General features: G+C 37.0%; 1 protein-coding gene across 1 annotated transcript in view; it reads left to right on the forward strand.

Moving 5' to 3' along the window:
* The window catches only part of LOC106063774 (collagen alpha-6(VI) chain-like), a 33392-nt gene extending 15109 nt beyond the window's left edge, over positions 1 to 18283 (forward strand). The window contains exons 8-18 of the mRNA XM_056035175.1: positions 414 to 605; positions 1693 to 1722; positions 2732 to 2746; positions 4967 to 5190; positions 6576 to 6726; positions 9128 to 9319; positions 11599 to 11685; positions 13656 to 13879; positions 14964 to 15114; positions 16106 to 16297; positions 18055 to 18283. Coding sequence (XP_055891150.1) covers positions 414 to 605; positions 1693 to 1722; positions 2732 to 2746; positions 4967 to 5190; positions 6576 to 6726; positions 9128 to 9319; positions 11599 to 11685; positions 13656 to 13879; positions 14964 to 15114; positions 16106 to 16297; positions 18055 to 18086 — 1490 coding nt within the window. The 3' untranslated portion in view covers positions 18087 to 18283. The remainder of the gene's footprint in view (positions 1 to 413; positions 606 to 1692; positions 1723 to 2731; positions 2747 to 4966; positions 5191 to 6575; positions 6727 to 9127; positions 9320 to 11598; positions 11686 to 13655; positions 13880 to 14963; positions 15115 to 16105; positions 16298 to 18054) is intronic.
* Positions 18284 to 20094: the final 1811 nt, after the last annotated feature.

Consider the following 20094-nt stretch of genomic DNA (forward strand, 5'->3'; position numbering starts at 1 on the left):
GTCACCGTCTCTCTCCATCTAGTGCGGTCTAACGCTATGTCTTCCCAATGGACACTCTTAATCAGAGGTTATCAACCTGTGGGTCACGACCCACTTGGGGTCGATTGACGATTTGCCAGGGGTTGCCTAAGACCATCAAAAATAAGGATTGTTATTGTCTATTCTTCTATTGCTGTGTGTGTCTGTTGGAGGGGGGGGGGGTCGCGGCAGAGTGGTATATTGTAAAAAGGGGTCGCCGAGCTTAAAAGGTTAAGAACCGCTGCTCTTAATGTTCACTGTTTTTAGGTCCCATTTTATTACATCCACGTAACGGATGTAAGGGGCGACCAGTTTCTCTTGAGTCAGACGGTTAGAGGTTAGCTCGCTTTAAACCTTTCTGGTTCTATACTAAAAGATCTTCCTTTTCATTGCAGACTTCGAGACGGCGCAAGCTGCTGAAAGGTTAAAGAACAGTGGGGTCAAGGTCATCGCTGTGGGAGTCGGCGGTTCGATCTCCAACAATGAGTTGCTGGCCATCGCCTCCACACCTGCCGACATCTTCAACGTGAACGACTACAGCGTCCTGGACGACATCAAAGGAGAACTTTTGGTCAGCGCGTGCAATGGTTTGTAAAAGTTGTTGTTCCCCCTTTCAGACCTAACGATCTATAGGGCAGACGATGTTAATTAAGGTCATCTGTTTCTTTGGCCAACGGTTAACGAGTAGGATGTCATGTGGCCAACACAACGACCAACCGCCTTTACTTTCCCCAACTAAAGTAGAGTTGGGTGGACTCAGAGGTACCATAAAAATCCCGAAATTCAAAATCCCAGTGTTCACAGAGATTCGAACTCACGACCCCAGGTTCGGAAGCAAAGCGCTTAACCACTCAGCCACCGCGCCACATGCAATCGTTAGAATTCGTACTATAATAGCGCATTATGAATCATCTATAATCAACATTTGTTGGTGACTGTTAATCGAATTGTCGTCTGTAAGGCGACATGTCAGAGAGAGAGAAAGAGAGAGGGGGGGGGGAATAAGTGAACGAGAGTTAGCATTATAGATAGGGAGAGACAATAAGAGAAAGGGAGAGAGATAAGGAAAGAGAGAATGGAAAAGAAACTATATTAAAAAAAAGAGAGAATAAGAAAGAGGATTGTTAAAGATATAGAGGAAACAAAATTCGGGTAGAGACCATGAAGAGAGATACAGGACAGAAAGAGAGCCACGAAAAAGAGATGGATAAAGAGAGGTGGCTGAGCGGTAAAGCGCTTGGCTTCTGAACCAGGGACCGGGGTTCGAATCCTGGTGAATACTGGGATTTTTAATTTCGGGATCTTCGGGCGCCTCTGAGTCCACCCAGCTCTAATGGGTACCTGACGTTAGTTGGGGAAAAGTGAAGGCGGTTGGTCGTTGTGCTGGCCACATGACACCCTTGTTAACCGTAGGCCACAGAAACAGATGACCTTTACATCATCTGCCCTATCGACCACAAAGTCTGAAAGGGAAACTTTACTAAAGAGAGGAAGATAAGGATAGAGAGGGAATGGATAAAAAGAGAGAGGAAATGAAAATATAAAATACAGGAGAACGGATGAGAAAGAAAGAGAGAGAGAGGAGAGAGAAACTATTTCTCTGTGAGAAAAATCAAATATTTAAACATCCAACTGAGTACAATAGAACTAACATACAAATGTAAACTTTTTCAGATGCTGTGACATTAGCAGCTACCATCCCAGGTATGTACTATTAATTAGTATTGCCTAGTCTTAAGACTAGTAACAAAAAAAAAGTATATACAATGCGTTAAAAAAAGAACATCGATTGATACCTTCAAAACCATGGCATTCCATTTACTATAATAATAATAAGGCTAATTACTGCCATTTACTATAAGGTACACACAAATATACCTAGCATTCAATTTCATTTTATCACAAAGTTTCTATATTTATAATATCTATTCAAGAAAATTATAAGCACCAAATTAAAAAAAATAAGAAAAATATTACAAATATTTATTTTTAAAAAAAAGGACAATAACTCAATTTTACAACTTCTAGAGCGATTTTTTTTCTCTCTCAATAACAAATGAATGTTAGGTTTTAAAAAATGTCTATTTTTATCCCGCTCCCTCCCCCCCCCCCTCCAAAGAAAGAATTCCGTTTAAGCGCATGTAAACATCAACTACACTATATAATATTCCAATGATAGGCCTTGAACCAATGATGCCTTCATGGAGAAATACCAGAAGACGTCTAGTTCAAGATCAACATATTCTCAATTCCTAACCAAATTTAAATTTATTTCTATTTTTTACTTTGAAAAAATTATAACGGCCGAACTAGCGTCTTCCCAAAGTGGCCAACAAGCTAATAAGTCTTTTCCCAACGATATACAGAAACTCGAATTTTTACTAAAATCGTTATAGCCGTTTTTTTTTTTAATATCCGTATCCGTGTATACCTAATCTCAACAACTGATCTAGTAAAAAAAAAAGTTATTTTATAAAACTATGCCTAACTTATCACAAATGACAATTCACAAATCTAGTACTTTAAGAATACATGCCTACTACTTTAAGAATACATGCCTAGTACTTTAAGAATACATGCCTAGTAAATTAAATTAACTTATTTGCGCGTTCTCTAAAGCTATAATTAAAAAAAAAAAATATCATGATAAAGGGAAATAACTCCTATATATAATAAATAATAAATTGTACACATTTGTCTTTTTTTTTTCCAGTTGAAACAGACGAAGGTAAGAACTTATGTATCAGTTGTTAATTACTTATTAGCAAAAACAAACAACAAAGATGTGATTTAGCACCAAATGCTACTATGTAGAGATAGATATTGAAAAACAAAAATGAAACATTTTCTATGCTTGGTATTTTTTTTTTAATTCTCAGAATTCTTCAATGAATAAAAATATCAATTGTTAAATAGGATTTATTGGCATTTAAAGTATTGATACGGTTTTTATTTTGTATGATAGAATGAGATTCACTAGATTTATGGACTACATGAGTCTCAATTCGCGGCTGGTGATAATCTCATACATAGAAATACAAGTATGTAGGTATGTGTGCATAACATGGGGATAGCCAGGATTTTTTTTGTTTGAAGGGGGAGGGGGGTTAAGGGGGGATTTTTTCCCTTTACACTCGCACGCCCTCCCACTACTACCTATATACATATATATGTATATATGGGCCCTGATTGATTCATAAACAGACATATCCCTAATTATCTCACTTGCCGTGGACGAATAAAATACGAAAATGTAAACAGTTACTATTTTCCTAGTGCCTCTAACAACTAAGCACCTCTCGCGATCGAAACCACAGCTTTTTTTGAATTCGTGCTGTCCGACACTTTTTTTTTTAAATTTCAAAATTATATTTCTGTTAACTGTGTGTGTGTTCTTCTTCTTCGTTCTCATTGTTATGTTGGAGTGTTCAGATGAGTAGACCAATACATGAGATGAACTGCGCAGTGGTTTCCAAATCAGGGAGCTCTGCATATAGTTTTCTTTCTATTGGGAGTGTTTTGGGGCCAGTGTCTTATACGGACCTCTTGGTAAAGAGAGCAGTTTTGGAGGTCGTGGTCGGCATTTTCTAGTGATACTCCACATGGGCAGATTTCACTGGCTCCAATTTTGAGCGTCCGGTACATGTGTTGTCGCATTCTGTTGTGTCCGGTCCTGAGTCGAAAGATTAGACGTTGTGTGTGTGTGTGTAATTTCGACTGATCTAATAAAACTCGGTTAGCCCAGTCGGTAGAGTATCAGATTTACTGAATACAGAGAAACATTGGAGTCTAGTGCGGGAATTCCCGCTGAAAGTGTATTCAATATAAGAAGACGTGAGCCTAATTTAATTTTTGAGTGATTATATTCGAAACTTTGTAAAAATGAAGCCAAAATTTTTATTGTATGGCCACTTTCGTAGTTATTTTATTTCCCCCTAAAGATATATACTTAACTAACGTAACTGTCAAATTGCTTGGAAAATCGTTAAGAATCGTTTTCAAAATAATCGTCCTCCCAGTGTCAAGCCAGAACCCATGAAGAATTATACACAGGACTTTCGGTGGAAGTAGACTGTAAGATCGATATACCTTAAACGTTATACCTAATTTAGGAAACTCTTTTCTTGGGTTAGGCTCAAATCGGTTCTGAAATCGAAATGTACTTTAAATTCATTAAAAAAAAAAACAGAACAAATATCATTGGGTTGTACAAATCACCGAGTGACATCCCTTTTTACAGTTTTGCTAATAGCTTTTATATAGCACTATTTTAACGCATACCGCAAGCTTACTTCGTTATGTTCCAAACTCATACACGGGCCACTGGTGGGAGGAATGGGGGGTTAAGGTTTTCCGTGTTACCTTTAGACGCTCAGTAAACACAACTCTGCTCGATTCGGGTGTCGAGCCTCGAGCCCTCCTTGATAATTAGCCAGGCCAAGCCCAAGCGTACTTAGCCTCTCGGCCACACATCCCATAAAATATTTTGTTTAAAAGAATAAAATAAAAACATAGCTCTAAAGAAGGTGGACTTAATATCATCTTCTGTAGCTTCTTAGTAAGTCAGAACACAACATTTACAACAAAGGTTGTACAGTATGTGGGAATTATGGTCAAGAAGCTAAGTACGCTTGAACTTGGCTAAGCTTGGCTATCAATGAAGGGGGCGCTAGGTTCGACACCCAACTCGAGCAGAGTTGTGTTTACTGAGCCCCTAAAGGAAAATGTGGAAGTGATAACCCCTCCCCCCCCCCCATTGGTCCACAAACGAGATCGAACCATAGCGCTCTGAGCATGCCATAATGCCAAAAGCATGAAATTAGCGCTATATAAAAGCTATAATTTAAAGGTTAGCTCAAATGCAAATCGGTCAAAGAAAAAAAACATCACCAGACGTTATGAAGTCAATGTATACTAAATGCTGATTTCAATGTTGTCGTGGCTGCAGGTACCGCTCACTGCGAGGGGGAGGCCGACATTCTTCTCATCCTCGACTCCTCCACCAGCATCGGGAGATCAAACTACGCCACTCTGGCCAACTTCGCCGCCGGCCTGACCAGGAACTTCCACATCGGACCAGACGCCATTCAGTTTGGCGCCGTCCTGTTCAGTGACAACATCCGCAACCTTTTCGACCTGAACCACTTCCACACCAACGACGAAATTTCACAGGTGAGTATTCGATCCAACAAAAATGCATGGAGATGGTTGCAGAAAACTAAAAATAAACCTAGCTTCATTATTCTACCTGACATGCTATAGTTCACACAGTATACGCACCACTTAAATATACAAGCTAGGGTACAATAGGTATAGGTATAAAGTAAAAACAAAAAAATCAAGTTCTCCTTTCGAACCTTGCTATCTATAGGGCAGATGATATAAAGTTTATCTGTTTCTATGGCCAACATTTAACGACGGTGTCATGGGAAAAGCAAAACGATCAGCCGCCTTTACTTTCGCCAATTTAATGTCAGGTATCCATTAGACTAGTCTGGACTAAGAGGAGCCCTAAAAATTCCGAAATTCAAAATCCCAGTCTTCATCGATATTTTAACGCTAGACCCATTGGTTTGGGAACCGAGTGCTTTACCAATCAGCTACCAAGCCCCCAGTTATAGAGAGAAGGTAAAGAAAATAGGGTGAAACATAGTGGTTAAAATACCAGAAAATAGGGTGAAACATAGTGGTTAAAAAACCCCAGATAATATGGTGAAACATAGTGGTTAAAATACCAGAAAATATGGTGAAACATAGTGGTTAAAATACCAGAAAATATAGTGAAACATAGTAGTCAAAATACCAAACTGATTTTTGCTAAAAATTGGTTAAAATAAAAATTATTACTATATATTATTAAGATAAGATAAAAGATTAATTTAAGTATTCGGAATTTCTATTTTTAAGATTCGTTCTGCGCTTTATTGAAGTCAAGTTGTATTATACGAGGGCATGGAATCCGCCGAAATGTATCATCACAACTGAATTTACACACAATCAACGCATAGAAACAACTTTTCACTATGTTTCACGTTCTTCAACTCCTTCTCACTAGTTTTGTCAGTGTTCTACTTGATACTCTTCAAACAACTGTCAATATTTAATAATTCTTAAAGTCAATGTCAACTATAGATTCTTTTGGTAACCATCAGCTTCACCTTCACCTATCTTTTAGTCTGTTGGACCGTTGAGGCACCACACAAGAACTGTCGACCGTCTTTCTCCATTCCTCTCTGTTATTTGCCTTGGCTAGAATTTCATTCACTGACAGGCCTGTCCATTCTTTGATGTTGTCTTCCCATCGCTTTCCTCTTTCCTTGGTAACCACATCATTCTTGAATCGTGATGTCTCATTATGATAAAGTCTCACAATGCCTTATGCCTAAATATCATGATCTTTCACTAACATATTGACTCACAATCTTCACACCTCACAACCAGGACGCCTCTAGATCATGGCGCTTTACGATCATGTTGCTTTCATGAAATTATGCCTCATAAATATAAAGCCTAGCGATAATAATACATCATGATCATTACATCTAAAATTTGTCCAGGCTTTAATCCACATGCCCTACCTGACTGGATCAACCCACACCTCCCTGGCCCTGGATTACGCTCACAACACGGCCTTCACTGCCCAGCACGGATCCAGAAACAATGTTGGAAAGATAGCCATTGTCATCACTGACGGAAATTCACAGAACCGTAAGTACGATAAGATCTTACACTTGGCATGTAAGGTGTTACAAATATTATGTAAGAAAGGTCTTACACTTGGTATGTAAGTAAAGTCTTACAAATATTATGTAAGAAAGGTCTTACACTTGGTATGTAAGTAAGGTCTTACAAATATTATGTAAGAAAGGTCTAACACTTGGCATGTAAGTAAGGTCTTACAAATATTATGTAAGAAAGGTCTTACACTTGGCATGTAAGTAAGGTTTTACAAATATTATGTAAGAAAGGTCTTACACTTGGCATGTTAGTAAGGTCTTACACTTGGCATATAAAAAAGATCTTAAATATGGCGTGTAAAAAGGTCCATTTTATCGTATTCTTTTGAAAGTATGTGTGTTTATATACAGACACAAAACAGTGTCTCGGTATGTAACTCGTCAGTGCCGGCTTTTAGTAGGTGGAGGCTTTGGCGCGGTCCATCTTTAATATAAATATACTTAATAATATTACTAAGTCTGTATGTCGTAATGTTGGTAAAATGTTTTACAAGTTTCGGATGTTCCTTCAGAGTTGAAGATAATTACTTCCTAGTCCAAACCTCCGGCAGGACGACGGGGGATGGGAGCGGGCAGGGTTTGAACCCGGGACCATCGATAAATCAGAACAACAGTCCAGCGCACAAACCGCACGACCAGGCAGCCATCCAAAATTGAAGGGGTCCGTGAGCAAAGAACAGTAGAGAGCATAAAAAAAGATCTTGTAGTTATACTCATCAGGCAAAAGTTCGCGAAGTAACAATTAAAACAAATGGTGACTGGAGCTTTCAGAGAACATACGAAGCAGCACTGCAGATACGTGATTTTCTCTTTGAGACGCTCCGTCCTATGGAAAGACAAAGGCAAAACCTCAACACCAAAATCAGACTGATGCGTTCCTTCGTCATGGTTACGTTCTTGGATGCTTGCGAGTGTTGGACGCTGACTGCGGAGCTAGAAAGGAGAATCTTAACAACGGAAATTAAGATGCTACCATTGGACATTTATGGTTTTTTTTTAATTACCACTGGACATTAGTGTTTTTTTTCTTACCATCAGGACATTTGTGGGGGTTTTTCTTACCACAAGACATTAGTGTTTTTTTTCTTTTCACTGGACATTAGTGGGTTTTTTCCTTCCACTGGAGATTAGTGAGGTTTTTCTTCCCACTTAACATTTATGGGTTTATTTTTACCACTGGACATTAGTGGGGTTTTTCTTTCCACTGGACATTAGAGAGGTTTTTCTTCCCACTTGACATTAGTGGGTTTTTTCTTTCCACTGGACATTAGTGAGGTTTTTCTTCCCACCGGACATTTATGTTTTTTCTTCCTTCCCACCGGACATTTATGTTTTTTCTTCCCACCGGACATTTATGTTTTTTTTTACCACTGGACATTTATGGGTTTTTTTACCACTGGACATTTATGTTTTTTTTTACCACCGGACATTTATGTTTTTTTTTACCACTGGACATTTATGTGTTTTTTTTACCACCGGACATTTATGTTTTTTTTTACCACCGGACATTTATGTTTTTTTTTACCACCGGACATTTATGTTTTTTTTAACCACTGGACATTTATGTTTTTTTTTACCACCGGACATTTATGTTTTTTTTACCACTGGACATTTATGTTTTTTTTTACCACCGGACATTTATGTTTTTTTTTAACCACTGGACATTTATGGGTTTTTTTTACCACTGGACATTTATGTTTTTTTTTACCACTGGACATTTATGTTTTTTTTTTACCACTGGACATTTATGTTTTTTTTTACCACCGGACATTTATGTTTTTTTTTACCACTGGACATTTATGTTTTTTTTTTACCACCGGACATTTATGGTTTTTTTTACCACTGGACATTTATGGTTTTTTTTTACCACCGGACATTTATGTGTTTTTTTTACCACCGGACATTTATGTTTTTTTTTACCACTGGACATTTATGTGTTTTTTTACCACCGGACATTTATGTTTTTTTTTACCACTGGACATTTATGGTTTTTTTTTACCACTGGACATTTATGTTTTTTTTTACCACTGGACATTTATGTTTTTTTTTTCCCACCGGACATTTATGTTTTTTTTTACCACTGGACATTTATGGGGTTTTTTTACCACTGGACATTTATGTTTTTTTTTACCACTGGACATTTATGGGTTTTTTTTACCACTGGACATTTATGTTTTTTTTTACCACTGGACATTTATGGGTTTTTTTTACCACTGGACATTTATGTTTATTTCTTTCCAACAAACAACAATACGGTCAATGATAATAAAGAAAAGGTAATACTGTACGTAGGCAGATACACTGCCGATACCATATTTACCTGAAGTAACGTAATATTTATTTCAATTTGATAAAATCACTAAAAACAACAGATGCTCAGACGGCCCAAGCAGCAGAACGACTGAAGAACAGTGGTGTCAAGGTCATTGCTGTGGGAGTCGGAAACAGCATCTCGCGTGCAGAGCTGCTCGCCATCGCCTCAGACGAGAAGGACATCTTTAATGTCAATGACTACAGTGTGCTGAACGAGATCAAGAACGCCCTGGTGACGTCTGCCTGCGAAGGTAGGCAACTCAGTTAAATCCTAATTTCTTAGAGGTAGGCAACTCTATAGATAATAATCTCTTAAAGGTAGGCAACTCTGTATAGAAAATACTCTCTTAAAGGTAGCAACTCAGTTTAGATGAAACTATTTTGGAAGGTTTGCAGCCATGTTTGAATTACATATTCTCAAAGGTAGACAGCTTTCTTTAGATTTTACATTCTTGACGGTTAACAACCCTGTATTGTCGCTACAGTTCCGTACATTAATGAAAGAGTTCGTAGTGTCAATTGTTCTTACATAAGAGACACCTGTTTCCCATGTGCAGTATGTTATCCGTCAGTCCAGTGCTATGGGCCTGGGGCCATATAAAAGTCAGACGTGAGATAAAGGGATAGAATACATTGAAGGTTTTCCCGATTACCATAGCTACCTATTCTACTGCAATGATTACCCAGATTACCATAGCTACCTATTCTACTGCAATGATTACCCAGATTACCATAACTACCTATTCTACTGCAATGATTACCCAGATTACCATAGCTACCTATTCTACTGCAATGATTACCCAGATTACCATAGCTACCTATTCTACTGCAATGATTACCCAGATTACCATAGCTACCTATTCTACTGCAATGATTACCCAGATTACCATAGCTACCTATTCTACTGCAATGATTACCCAGATTACCATAGCTACCTATTCTACTGCAATGATTACCCAGATTACCATAGCTACCTATTCTACTGCAATGATTACCCAGATTACCATAGCTACCTATTCTACTGCAATGATTACCCAGATTACCATAGCTACCTATTCTACTGCAATGATTACCCAGATTACCATAGCTACCTATTCTACTGCAATGATTACCCAGATTACCATAGCTACCTATTCTACTGCAATGATTACCCAGATTACCATAGCTACCTATTCTACTGCAATGATAACCCAGATTACCATAGCTACCTATTCTACTGCAATAATTACCCAGATTACCATAGCTACCTATTCTACTGCAATGATTACCCAGATTACCATAGCTACCTATTCTACTGCAATGATTACCCAGATTACCATAGCTACCTATTCTACTGCAATGATTACCCAGATTACCATAGCTACCTATTCTACTACAATGATTACCCAGATTACCATAGCTACCTATTCTACTGCAATGATTACTCAAATTACCATAGCTACCTATTCTACTGCAATGATTACTCAAATTACCATAGCTACCTATTCTACTGCAATGATTACCCAGATTACCATAGCTACCTATTCTACTGCAATGATTACCCAGATTACCATAGCTACCTATTCTACTGCAATGATTACCCAGATTACCATAGCTACCTATTCTACTGCAATGATTACCCAGATTACCATAGCTACCTATTCTACTGCAATGATTACTCAAATTACCATAGCTACCTATTCTACTGCAATGATTACTCAAATTACCATAGCTACCTATTCTACTGCAATGATTACCCAGATCACCATAGCTACCTATTCTACTGCAATGATTACCCAGATTACCATAGCTACCTATTCTACTGCAATGATTACCCAGATTACCATAGCTACCTATTCTACTGCAATGATTACACAAATTACCATAGCTACCTATTCTACTGCAATGATTACCCAGATTACCATAGCTACCTATTCTACTGCAATGATTACTCAAATTGCCATAGCTACCTATTCTACTGCAATGATTACCCAGATTACCATAGCTACCTATTCTACTGCAATGATTACCCAGATTGCCATAGCTACCTATTCTACTGCAATGATTACTCAAATTACCATAGCTACCTATTCTACTGCAATGATTACCCAGATTACCATAGCTACCTATTCTACTGCAATGATTACTCAAATTACCATAGCTACCTATTCTACTGCAATGATTACTCAAATCACCATAGCTACCTATTCTACTGCAATGATTACCCAGATTGCCATAGCTACCTATTCTACTGCAATGATTACTCAAATTACCATAGGTACCTATTCTACTGCAATGATTACTCAAGTTGCCATAGCTACCTATTCTACTGCAATGATTACCCAGATTAGCATAGCTACCATTTCTACTGCATTGAATACCACTACTACCATAGCTACTATTTCTACTGCATTGAATACCACTACTACCATAGCTACTATTTCTACTGCCCTAATTACCATAGCTACTATTGGTGTGTAGCGTGTCTTCCGATAGTTATAGTCTGTGTTATGATTGCTAAAAATTTGATTGTGCCCTTTGACCTCCACAGTTGCTACTACCACACCAGCTCCAACCACTACGACGACCACGACTACAACAACTACTACAACCACAAGGCCAACCACCACAACTTCACGTGAGTAAACTCTTGTATTAAAATTAAAAAGAAATCTGCAAAGAAAAAAGAAACAGCATATAAACATTTTAAAATAAAAAAAAATATGTTTCAACTTGAAAGATTTCTGAACTACTAACAATAAAATTCAAAATATGATACTGTAAATATTTTATTCAACAGTCTTGCAACTGTTTTTCTTTATTACCCGCCTGAAAAAAAAAAGATGTTTAAAAGCCCTATTTGTATTTTTGCACTGTTACAAATGCTTGTTATTGTCGATTGTAATGATGAGAAATGTCAAGTTGCTAATTTGAACCTCACTTCTGCCAACGCTAGACTAGATCTCCGTTGATTAGAACCTGGTGTAATTTAATTAAATTAATTTATTAAATATTTAATTACAGATGGCGTTGATAGGTTTAGGGCTTTCTAGCAGCCAGCCATAGACATTCACACATTTAAAGTTTTCGAAACAGAGAGACATTTCTGTGGCATTTACGACTTTAGAAATGATCTTTTCCCTTTGCAACTTCTTGTGTGATTAAAGAGGCCAATCCTTGATACACAGCTACGGTCACAGGCTGGGCATATGTAATCAATCACCAGGCAGCTTTGTACTTTCACCCTTCTTTCTACTACTGTTGTGTATGACATCTGCAATCCGGGACCTTTCTTTATGCAACAGAGAGACGTATGTTATACAATGTTAAAAGAGAAACTTACAGTAATTGATTCCTACAGTGGCATTTCCTGCTATGCACACTGGGAGTGTTCGTCAAAAAAAAAAAAAATTATAAAGAACATGCTTCAAGTGTTAAATCTGTTAATTAATTATGATACTAGGAAACTTTATGTTTTTAAATCCATTCGTTTTATTTGAAAATATTTGTATGAATGTGTTATTACTTACATTTTCCGAACTGGTTTCATTTTTTTTCCATTTTTGACAATGTTGTCACTTTCAAGCGCAATAAAATAATAAAACGGAAGAGACCCCCCCTCCCCCCATGTCACTATCTACACTCTGTTTCTCAAGGGGTGTCTTTTTGGTGGACAACCCCACTTGCATCAAAAACCGAGAATCTTGGGATACGAGGCATACAAGACCTCAGTAGTAGGCATGTAACAAATGAAATCTACTTGGATCTCTCCCGGACAGAACAGTAGTTCAAGCATGCCGATGGAGGGGATCTTCAATGGGGCTGGAGTTTGAAGAGTCTCATTCTTAGGACGATTACAAAGAAGAAGAAAAAGCTCATTCGCCACCACATAGTACTTGCTCTTTTTCTCTCCCCTTTTTTTTTTTTTCATTGCTTAACAAGAAAAATGCAAAAAAAAAAAATACTTAAAAAAAAACAAACAACAAAGCTTATATTAAGTGTATCAATTAGTTTGTATCAGTAATGTAATTAAATTTTTAATAACCCTTAAACGACAATCTATCAAGGGGATTAATTCAGCTTATACAACCACTTCAGTCAAGTAGTATTTCTTTCCCTTGTTGAGATACCATACAAAGTAATTTATTACCAATAGTTAATAAACTAATTGGTAAATTTTTAAAAATTGATTCTTATGTTGTCAGGAGCAAGAAATACTTGTGTAAAATTTTAGTTTGATCCGGTATTGGATGTCTGAGAAATAACGTGTACAAATTTTTGGCCAGATTGACAGTCACACAGACAGACAGACAAGCAGAATGAGTTGATATAAGCTTTGTAAATAAAATAAAAATAAAGGGGCTCTTAAGAATCAAAGCGTAATTAGTTGTGATTAGTTTCATGTTAGTATGGTTACCAATATCAGACAATTTTCTTTTAAACCTTGTTTTACATTGACAGTTTTGGTATACATAATTTGATTACAAAAATATATCTTGTCTTTTTGTTGCTGTTTAAAGAAATGCTTTTCTAACTGCAAGGTAGATTTGTTTGTTGTTTTTTTTTAGTCGTTTTTTCAGTGAATCATAACTGTTTCTTCCATTTCAGAGATTGTCGTCTGCGAGAGTGCAGCAGACGTTTTGCTGATCCTAGACTCCTCTGGAAGTATTGGTAAAGACAATTACGCCTTGCAGGCCAACTTCTCGGCTGAACTGGCGAAAAACTTTAAAATTGGGCCCAACAACATCCAGTTCAGTGCCATTATATTTAGTACCACCGTGCAAGAGCTATTCGACTTCCAGAAGTATCACACTAACAACGAAATAGCTCAGGTATGGCACAGTGTCATTTAAATATCTCCTTATCATATAGATTACAAATGTTACTTAAAAAAAAGATTATTACAGTCGTTCGCATTTCATGTGTCAATCTAGTCATGCATGTTAATCAGTGACTTATCACAAGAAAGATGACGCTTACTATAAGCTATCCCGACAACACCAACGTCTAATCTTTCGACTCAGGACCGCACACAACAGAATGCGACAACACATGTACCGGAAGCTCAAAATTGGAACCAGTGAAATCTGCCCATGTGGAGTATCACCAGAAAATGCCGACCACGTCCTCCAAAACTGCTCTCTATACCAAGAGGCTCGTATAAGACATTGGCCCCAAATCACCCCAATAGAAAGAAAACTATATGGAGAACTCCCTGATTTGGAAACCACTGCGCAGTTCATCTCATGTATTGCTCTACTCATCTGAACACTCCAACATAACAATGAGAACGAAGAAGAAGAAGAAGAATCAGTGACTTTAACTCTGCTAAGTGGTTGGTTTTCCTGGCTGATTCAGACAGCCATTCTCTAATGGCACTAGGGAAGAAGTAGCACTTGTATGAATTAGACCTAGCATATGGAATAAGAAATGTGCGTCTATTTTGTTTTTGTCTTTCTGAAAATGTTATTAAGGTTTTGTTTTTTCTTTTTGTGAATTATGGATCAGTGTTTTATGTATTATAGCTACTTTACTTTTTATTCTTTTGTCCCGAAGTGTCTCTAAATAGAGGGATTTTTACTGATTGCGTTACTATAATAAAAATTTATTTAGTTATGCAGTTAAACACTGCTTTTTTTTTTGTCTTTGCCATCTTAAAAGTCATTTACAATAAATAGCTGCCACTTCTTGTAGACACTACCATATCCCAATTTTTAAAAAGTATAAGTCATAGTAACTTCCTCCTGTCACTGCCAACGTTAAATTTATCTTTAAAAGTAAGTCAAGGTCACGGAAATTTATCTCGGTCATTTCTTGTGTCATTGAATGTGTAACTTCCATTAACTAATTTATCGACATCATTAAGTCATTGTCGCTTCCGATTAAGCGTTCCATCCTCAAATGTGTCTTTACCAGGCTCTTCTCAACATGAATTACATGTCAGCATCAACCCACACTGCGGAAGCACTAAACTACGCCAGGACCCATTCCTTCACGCCTGCTGCTGGTTCCAGACCTAACGTGGGAAAAATTGCTGTGGTGGTCACGGATGGTAATTCTCAAGATGGTAAGTAAATGATCCCCTGTCATGTATCAACTTTAGTCTATTCAACATTTTTTATTTGGTTGTTATTCTTTCATTTCTATTGAAATAAATAAATAAACGTATAGCTTTTATATAGCGCTATTTGCATGCTTATAGCATGCTCAGAGCGCTTTGGTCAAATCTCATTGGTGGACCAGTGAAGGGGAAGAGGGTATCTGGGAGAAGGTTTTCCGTGCTGCCTTTAGGCGCTCAGTAAACACAACTTTGCTTGAGCGTGACCTCCGTGTATGTCGAAGGCGCCGGCTCGAGTCGGGTGTTAAAACCTCGAGCCCCCTTCATAGTTAGCCAAGCCAAGTTCAAGCGTACTTAGCCTCTCGACCATGCTTTCCATATGGCTTCTGGAACGCATTGCGAAAGGTCCAATGTCCGATCCCTGCTCATGTAGCTAGTGTATATTGATCTTGAATCTTTGGTTCTACTGTTTCGACCTTTGACTCTACTGTTTTAACCTTTCGTCTATGACCCTATAGGCTATTCCTTTTTTTTTTGTCACCGTCATGGTTTATCATTAGGTAGGAACAAATCATACTTAATCAAAAAGACTAGTTATGAACAAATAAATTAATTATGAACAAATAGATTAGTTATGAACAAATAAATTAATTATGAACAAATAGATTAGTTATGAACAAAGAAATTAATTATGAACAAATAGATTAGTCATGAACAAATAGATTAGTCATGAACAAATAGATTAATCATGAACAAATAGTATTAGTCATGAACAAATAGATTAGTTATTGACAAATAGTATTAGTCATGAACAAATAGATTAGTTATTGACAAATAGATTAGTTATGAACAAATAGATTAGTTATAAACAAAAACATTAGCCACAAAACCGTAAGGGAAGAGGTGGAGAACTCCACAAAGTTGGTGAATTTCTTGAATCCCGAAACTTCTTAAACCTGGGTATTATTCAAATATAAACTTATGTTTCTGATATACACAGCTGCCGCAACCGCTACAGCAGCCACACAGTTAAAACAGTCCGGGGTCAAGGTCATCGCCATAGGTGTCGGCAGCAGCATTTCCCAGGCCGAGCTCCAAGCCATAGCCTCCACACCAGCAGACATCTTCAACGTCAACGACTACAAAGTTCTGGATGACATCAGAGCCAACCTGGTCAACACGGCATGCCACTGTAAGTTACAGGGGGTCATTTTGCATACGTTGCAGACAAAGCTCAAACCATTTAAGTCAGTGGGGCTCATTGTGAACTGACCATTGACCGTTGAAAGTCCACAGGGTCCACTGATAGAATAGAAAAAAAATGAACAAAATAGCCTTGAATGTGAGATTTTAAATTTATCAAAAGTATTTCATTTATTACTAACTAAGGCCCTCAATCTCTCAAACCCTCCTTACTTCCGGTCCTACCTATCTCATGTTCACTTTTTACACTTTCACGCTCTGTAATCACAAAACTCACTAAAAGGTACTTTAAGTTCACTATTTTTCTTGCTAAATATTTATGAAAAAGTGTTTTAATGATACCTTTGATTTTTAGCGGCCCCTGAAAGGGGAAAAGACTATATTAGTTTTGTGTGGAATGTCTGTCCGTCCGTCAGTCCATTTTAGATCTCGTAAACTAGAAAAGATTGTGAAAATTCGACATCATAATATTTTAGACCCTTCAAAGTTCTTATGAAACGGCTACTTTTTTCTTTTCTGAAAGCGAATTTAGAATTTTGGTGAATACAATTATATTTTTTTTACATTTTGTATTGCTAAGTTAAATAAGTTCTGTTATACTCTTTACTACATTTACACACAAAAAATGTTTACTTTTTTTTAAGAGAAAAAGTCAATTTAGTATGCATATAAGTGGAACATAATTTAAAACAACAACTAATAAGTAGTTTTTCATATTATCGCGTGAACTTCAGCAATACACTGTAGAATAGAACACTGAACTAAAGGAAGTTTTTTGTTTTTTAAGGATATGTTTTTTTCTTGAGGAATAAGAGATTAAGTCTTAAACTATACAAAACAATTAGACCAATTAAATACTCATTATAAGACATTTGTTAGGCCAGGTTCACATCTAACTTCACATTCACTTTCACCTATCCTTTAGTCTGTGGACTTCTGGGGCACCCCACAAGATCCGTCAACCTTCTTTCTTCATTCTTCTCTGTTATTTGTCTTTGATAGAATTTCATTCTGATGTTTTTTTCTGAAAATATTGAAACCTGCCTTTTTACTTGCCTGGGTGGACCACTTCGGGGACCGATTTTTGAGTTTGTGTTTCCACGCTGTCTTTGTAATCTTGTTTGGTAGTCGATATCTGAAGAGCCTGTGTTGGTTGTGGCAAAGTAAATAGGTCTCAACTGGACTTGTAACCCACGTGATGCATTTTAACTTAATCTAAAATAATAAAAATGCTGTTGTTCTCAGAGTACTGAATTAATATTAGATCTATATGCCAAGCAAATACACATAGGCCTATTGTTCAAAATTTTTACTTGCATTATTACTTCTATTATTACTTACATTATTACATTATCTACACTATTACTTACATCATTTACATTATTACCCTAGAATTACCTACATTAGTTACATTATTACGTACATTGCTTACAAAAGAATAACTTAATTTAAAAAGAAAAGACAAAAATTGAACTTATTTCTAAGTTTTATCCCACGAACTCTAATATATCCCTACAATCAGTGCCGTATTTGGACTTCAAAAATCCCTAAGCTATTTGAAATATTGGGCACTTTTGGGGTCCTTTATAACTCCTGATATTACATTTCATCGCAATATATTCTTTATTAGCCCTAAGCTATACCATGTGTTATCAATAGATAAATCCGGCCTTGGGTACAATACTTCTACACTAGTTTGTCTATTCGTAAAGCTTCTAACACTTTTACATAACTTCTTGTCCACAGCTATTCCCGTGACCCAGGCCCCAGCTGCATAGACCAGCTACACGGCCATCATTGTCCATGTAAATTGATGAGCATCAAGACTGTATTGAAGAAATATCTTCACAATATTGAAAACTTTGCTTGATTATTTACTGCTTCCACATGCAAGCCACACTTCGTGTATATGAACTAATTTTAATTTAATTAAAAAATTATGGGATATTTGCAAATAAATTTCGTATATTTTGTACAGATTTCTTTAATTGTACATAACAAATTATTGTCTTCCTACTTTTGATAAATACAAAAACAACAACAACAACAAACTAAAACATCTGGTATTTTGCAAGATTTTTGGTAAATTGATTTACAAACATTTCGCTTTAGAACTGGACACAACGGAATGAGACAACAAATGTTGCGGAAGCTAAAAATTGGAACCAGTGAAATCTGCCCATGTGGAGTATCACCAGAGAATGTTGACCATGTCCTTCAAAACTGCATTCTTTATCAAAAGGCACGAACAAGAAATTGGTCCCAAAACACACCCATAGAAAGAAAACTATATGGAGAGCTGCCTGATTTGGAAACCACTGCGCAGTTCATCACATATTGGTCTAGTCCTCTGAACGCTCCAACAGAATACACTTATCACTCCATAAGTCCCGCAGAGAACACTGCGCTTCACGTGCCACGTTTCTCCCTCAAAAGTTACGGTCTGCGGGCTTTTTCAGTACACGACTCACTCCACATTGATCTCAGACAGACAACATGCTACATTACATTAAAGAAGAACATTAAGACCTTTCCGTTCAAAACGTGTTTAGATTAGCTTGTCATTTTAGCTCTTGTATTTATATTTAGAATGTTGTTCCAGCACCTTGAGCCTACATACAGGGTGATAAACTGCCCTCTTAAGGTGAGCAGCAATCTTCTCTAAAATTGTAAAAAAAAAAGTTTTATTGGAATGATTTTACTAGTCAAACAAGAACATAAAAAGTAAAATGCTATTAGACCTTGGCTAAACAAATAGAGGAGTGTGTATTCCTAGTCTGGGACTCAAGAAAACATAAAGAAATTGAAGAAACAAATATTCGCGTTTGGTTTAATTGTCACTAGAGTAACATCATTAGTAAAATTACTAAATTTCATCAGAGAAGTAGACATAATTCAAAATAATTCATAAAACTGAACCATACCTTACAAATGCAAAACACAACCTAATAAAATACTCATAAAGACACAAACATAACATGACATTACATATTTCATATGCTAGGACAAATTCATACAAGTGCTCCTTCTTCCCCAGTGCCATTAGAGCATGTAATTGGTTTCCTGGATCAACCAGGACTAAACTAATACATAGATACGTGTAGGACCTAATTATTTTCTCGTTTGAAGTAACAACAAGAGCCCTGAAATATATAATAAATGAATATTTATGTTCGACTTTGGTAATACCTTTGGCAAAATCACTCAGTTTAGAGACACTTCGGGGCAGAAGACTAAAAAATACATTTGCAATTTAAACACTAAAATAATTTTCTGTGATGAGATATTTTGAAAATTAAATTTTGTGATGACATTATAAAAACAACAAATATTTTGATCTTCTTTATGTGCTTTGAAAAAATACAATAATTACACAGCTTGAAGCTCTCAAAATTGCATAAATACGTTAAAATACTCAAACTCCGGGGGTTGTAAGAGAGTTCCCATGACCCGCGTCAACAGTACAGGCGCCGTTTCTCAAGGGGCAGTTTAAAAAATAGCCAGTCCCACAAGGTCAGCTTGAAAAGAAAATGGCGTTGGTCACTGTTTGTGCTTGTGCTCACGTACAATGTTGACAATTTAAATATTGCTTCGACCTTCGCTAGACAGAACTTCTTGGCTCAGGCTGGTAAGAGGGAAGAGTTGCTGGCCTCAAGTTTCATGGCAGAGGCATAGTGAGGGGCGGGGGCAATCGGGGCACGATGCCCTGGTGCTACCCTCATTGGGGGCGCCACACGCAGCCTATATTTCTTTGTGATGTTCATGAAAAATGGGAAGGGGGCGCCA

The sequence above is a fragment of the Biomphalaria glabrata genome, chromosome 7 (genome assembly GCF_947242115.1).
Source record: "Biomphalaria glabrata chromosome 7, xgBioGlab47.1, whole genome shotgun sequence".
Classification (NCBI taxonomy): Eukaryota; Metazoa; Mollusca; class Gastropoda; family Planorbidae; genus Biomphalaria; species Biomphalaria glabrata.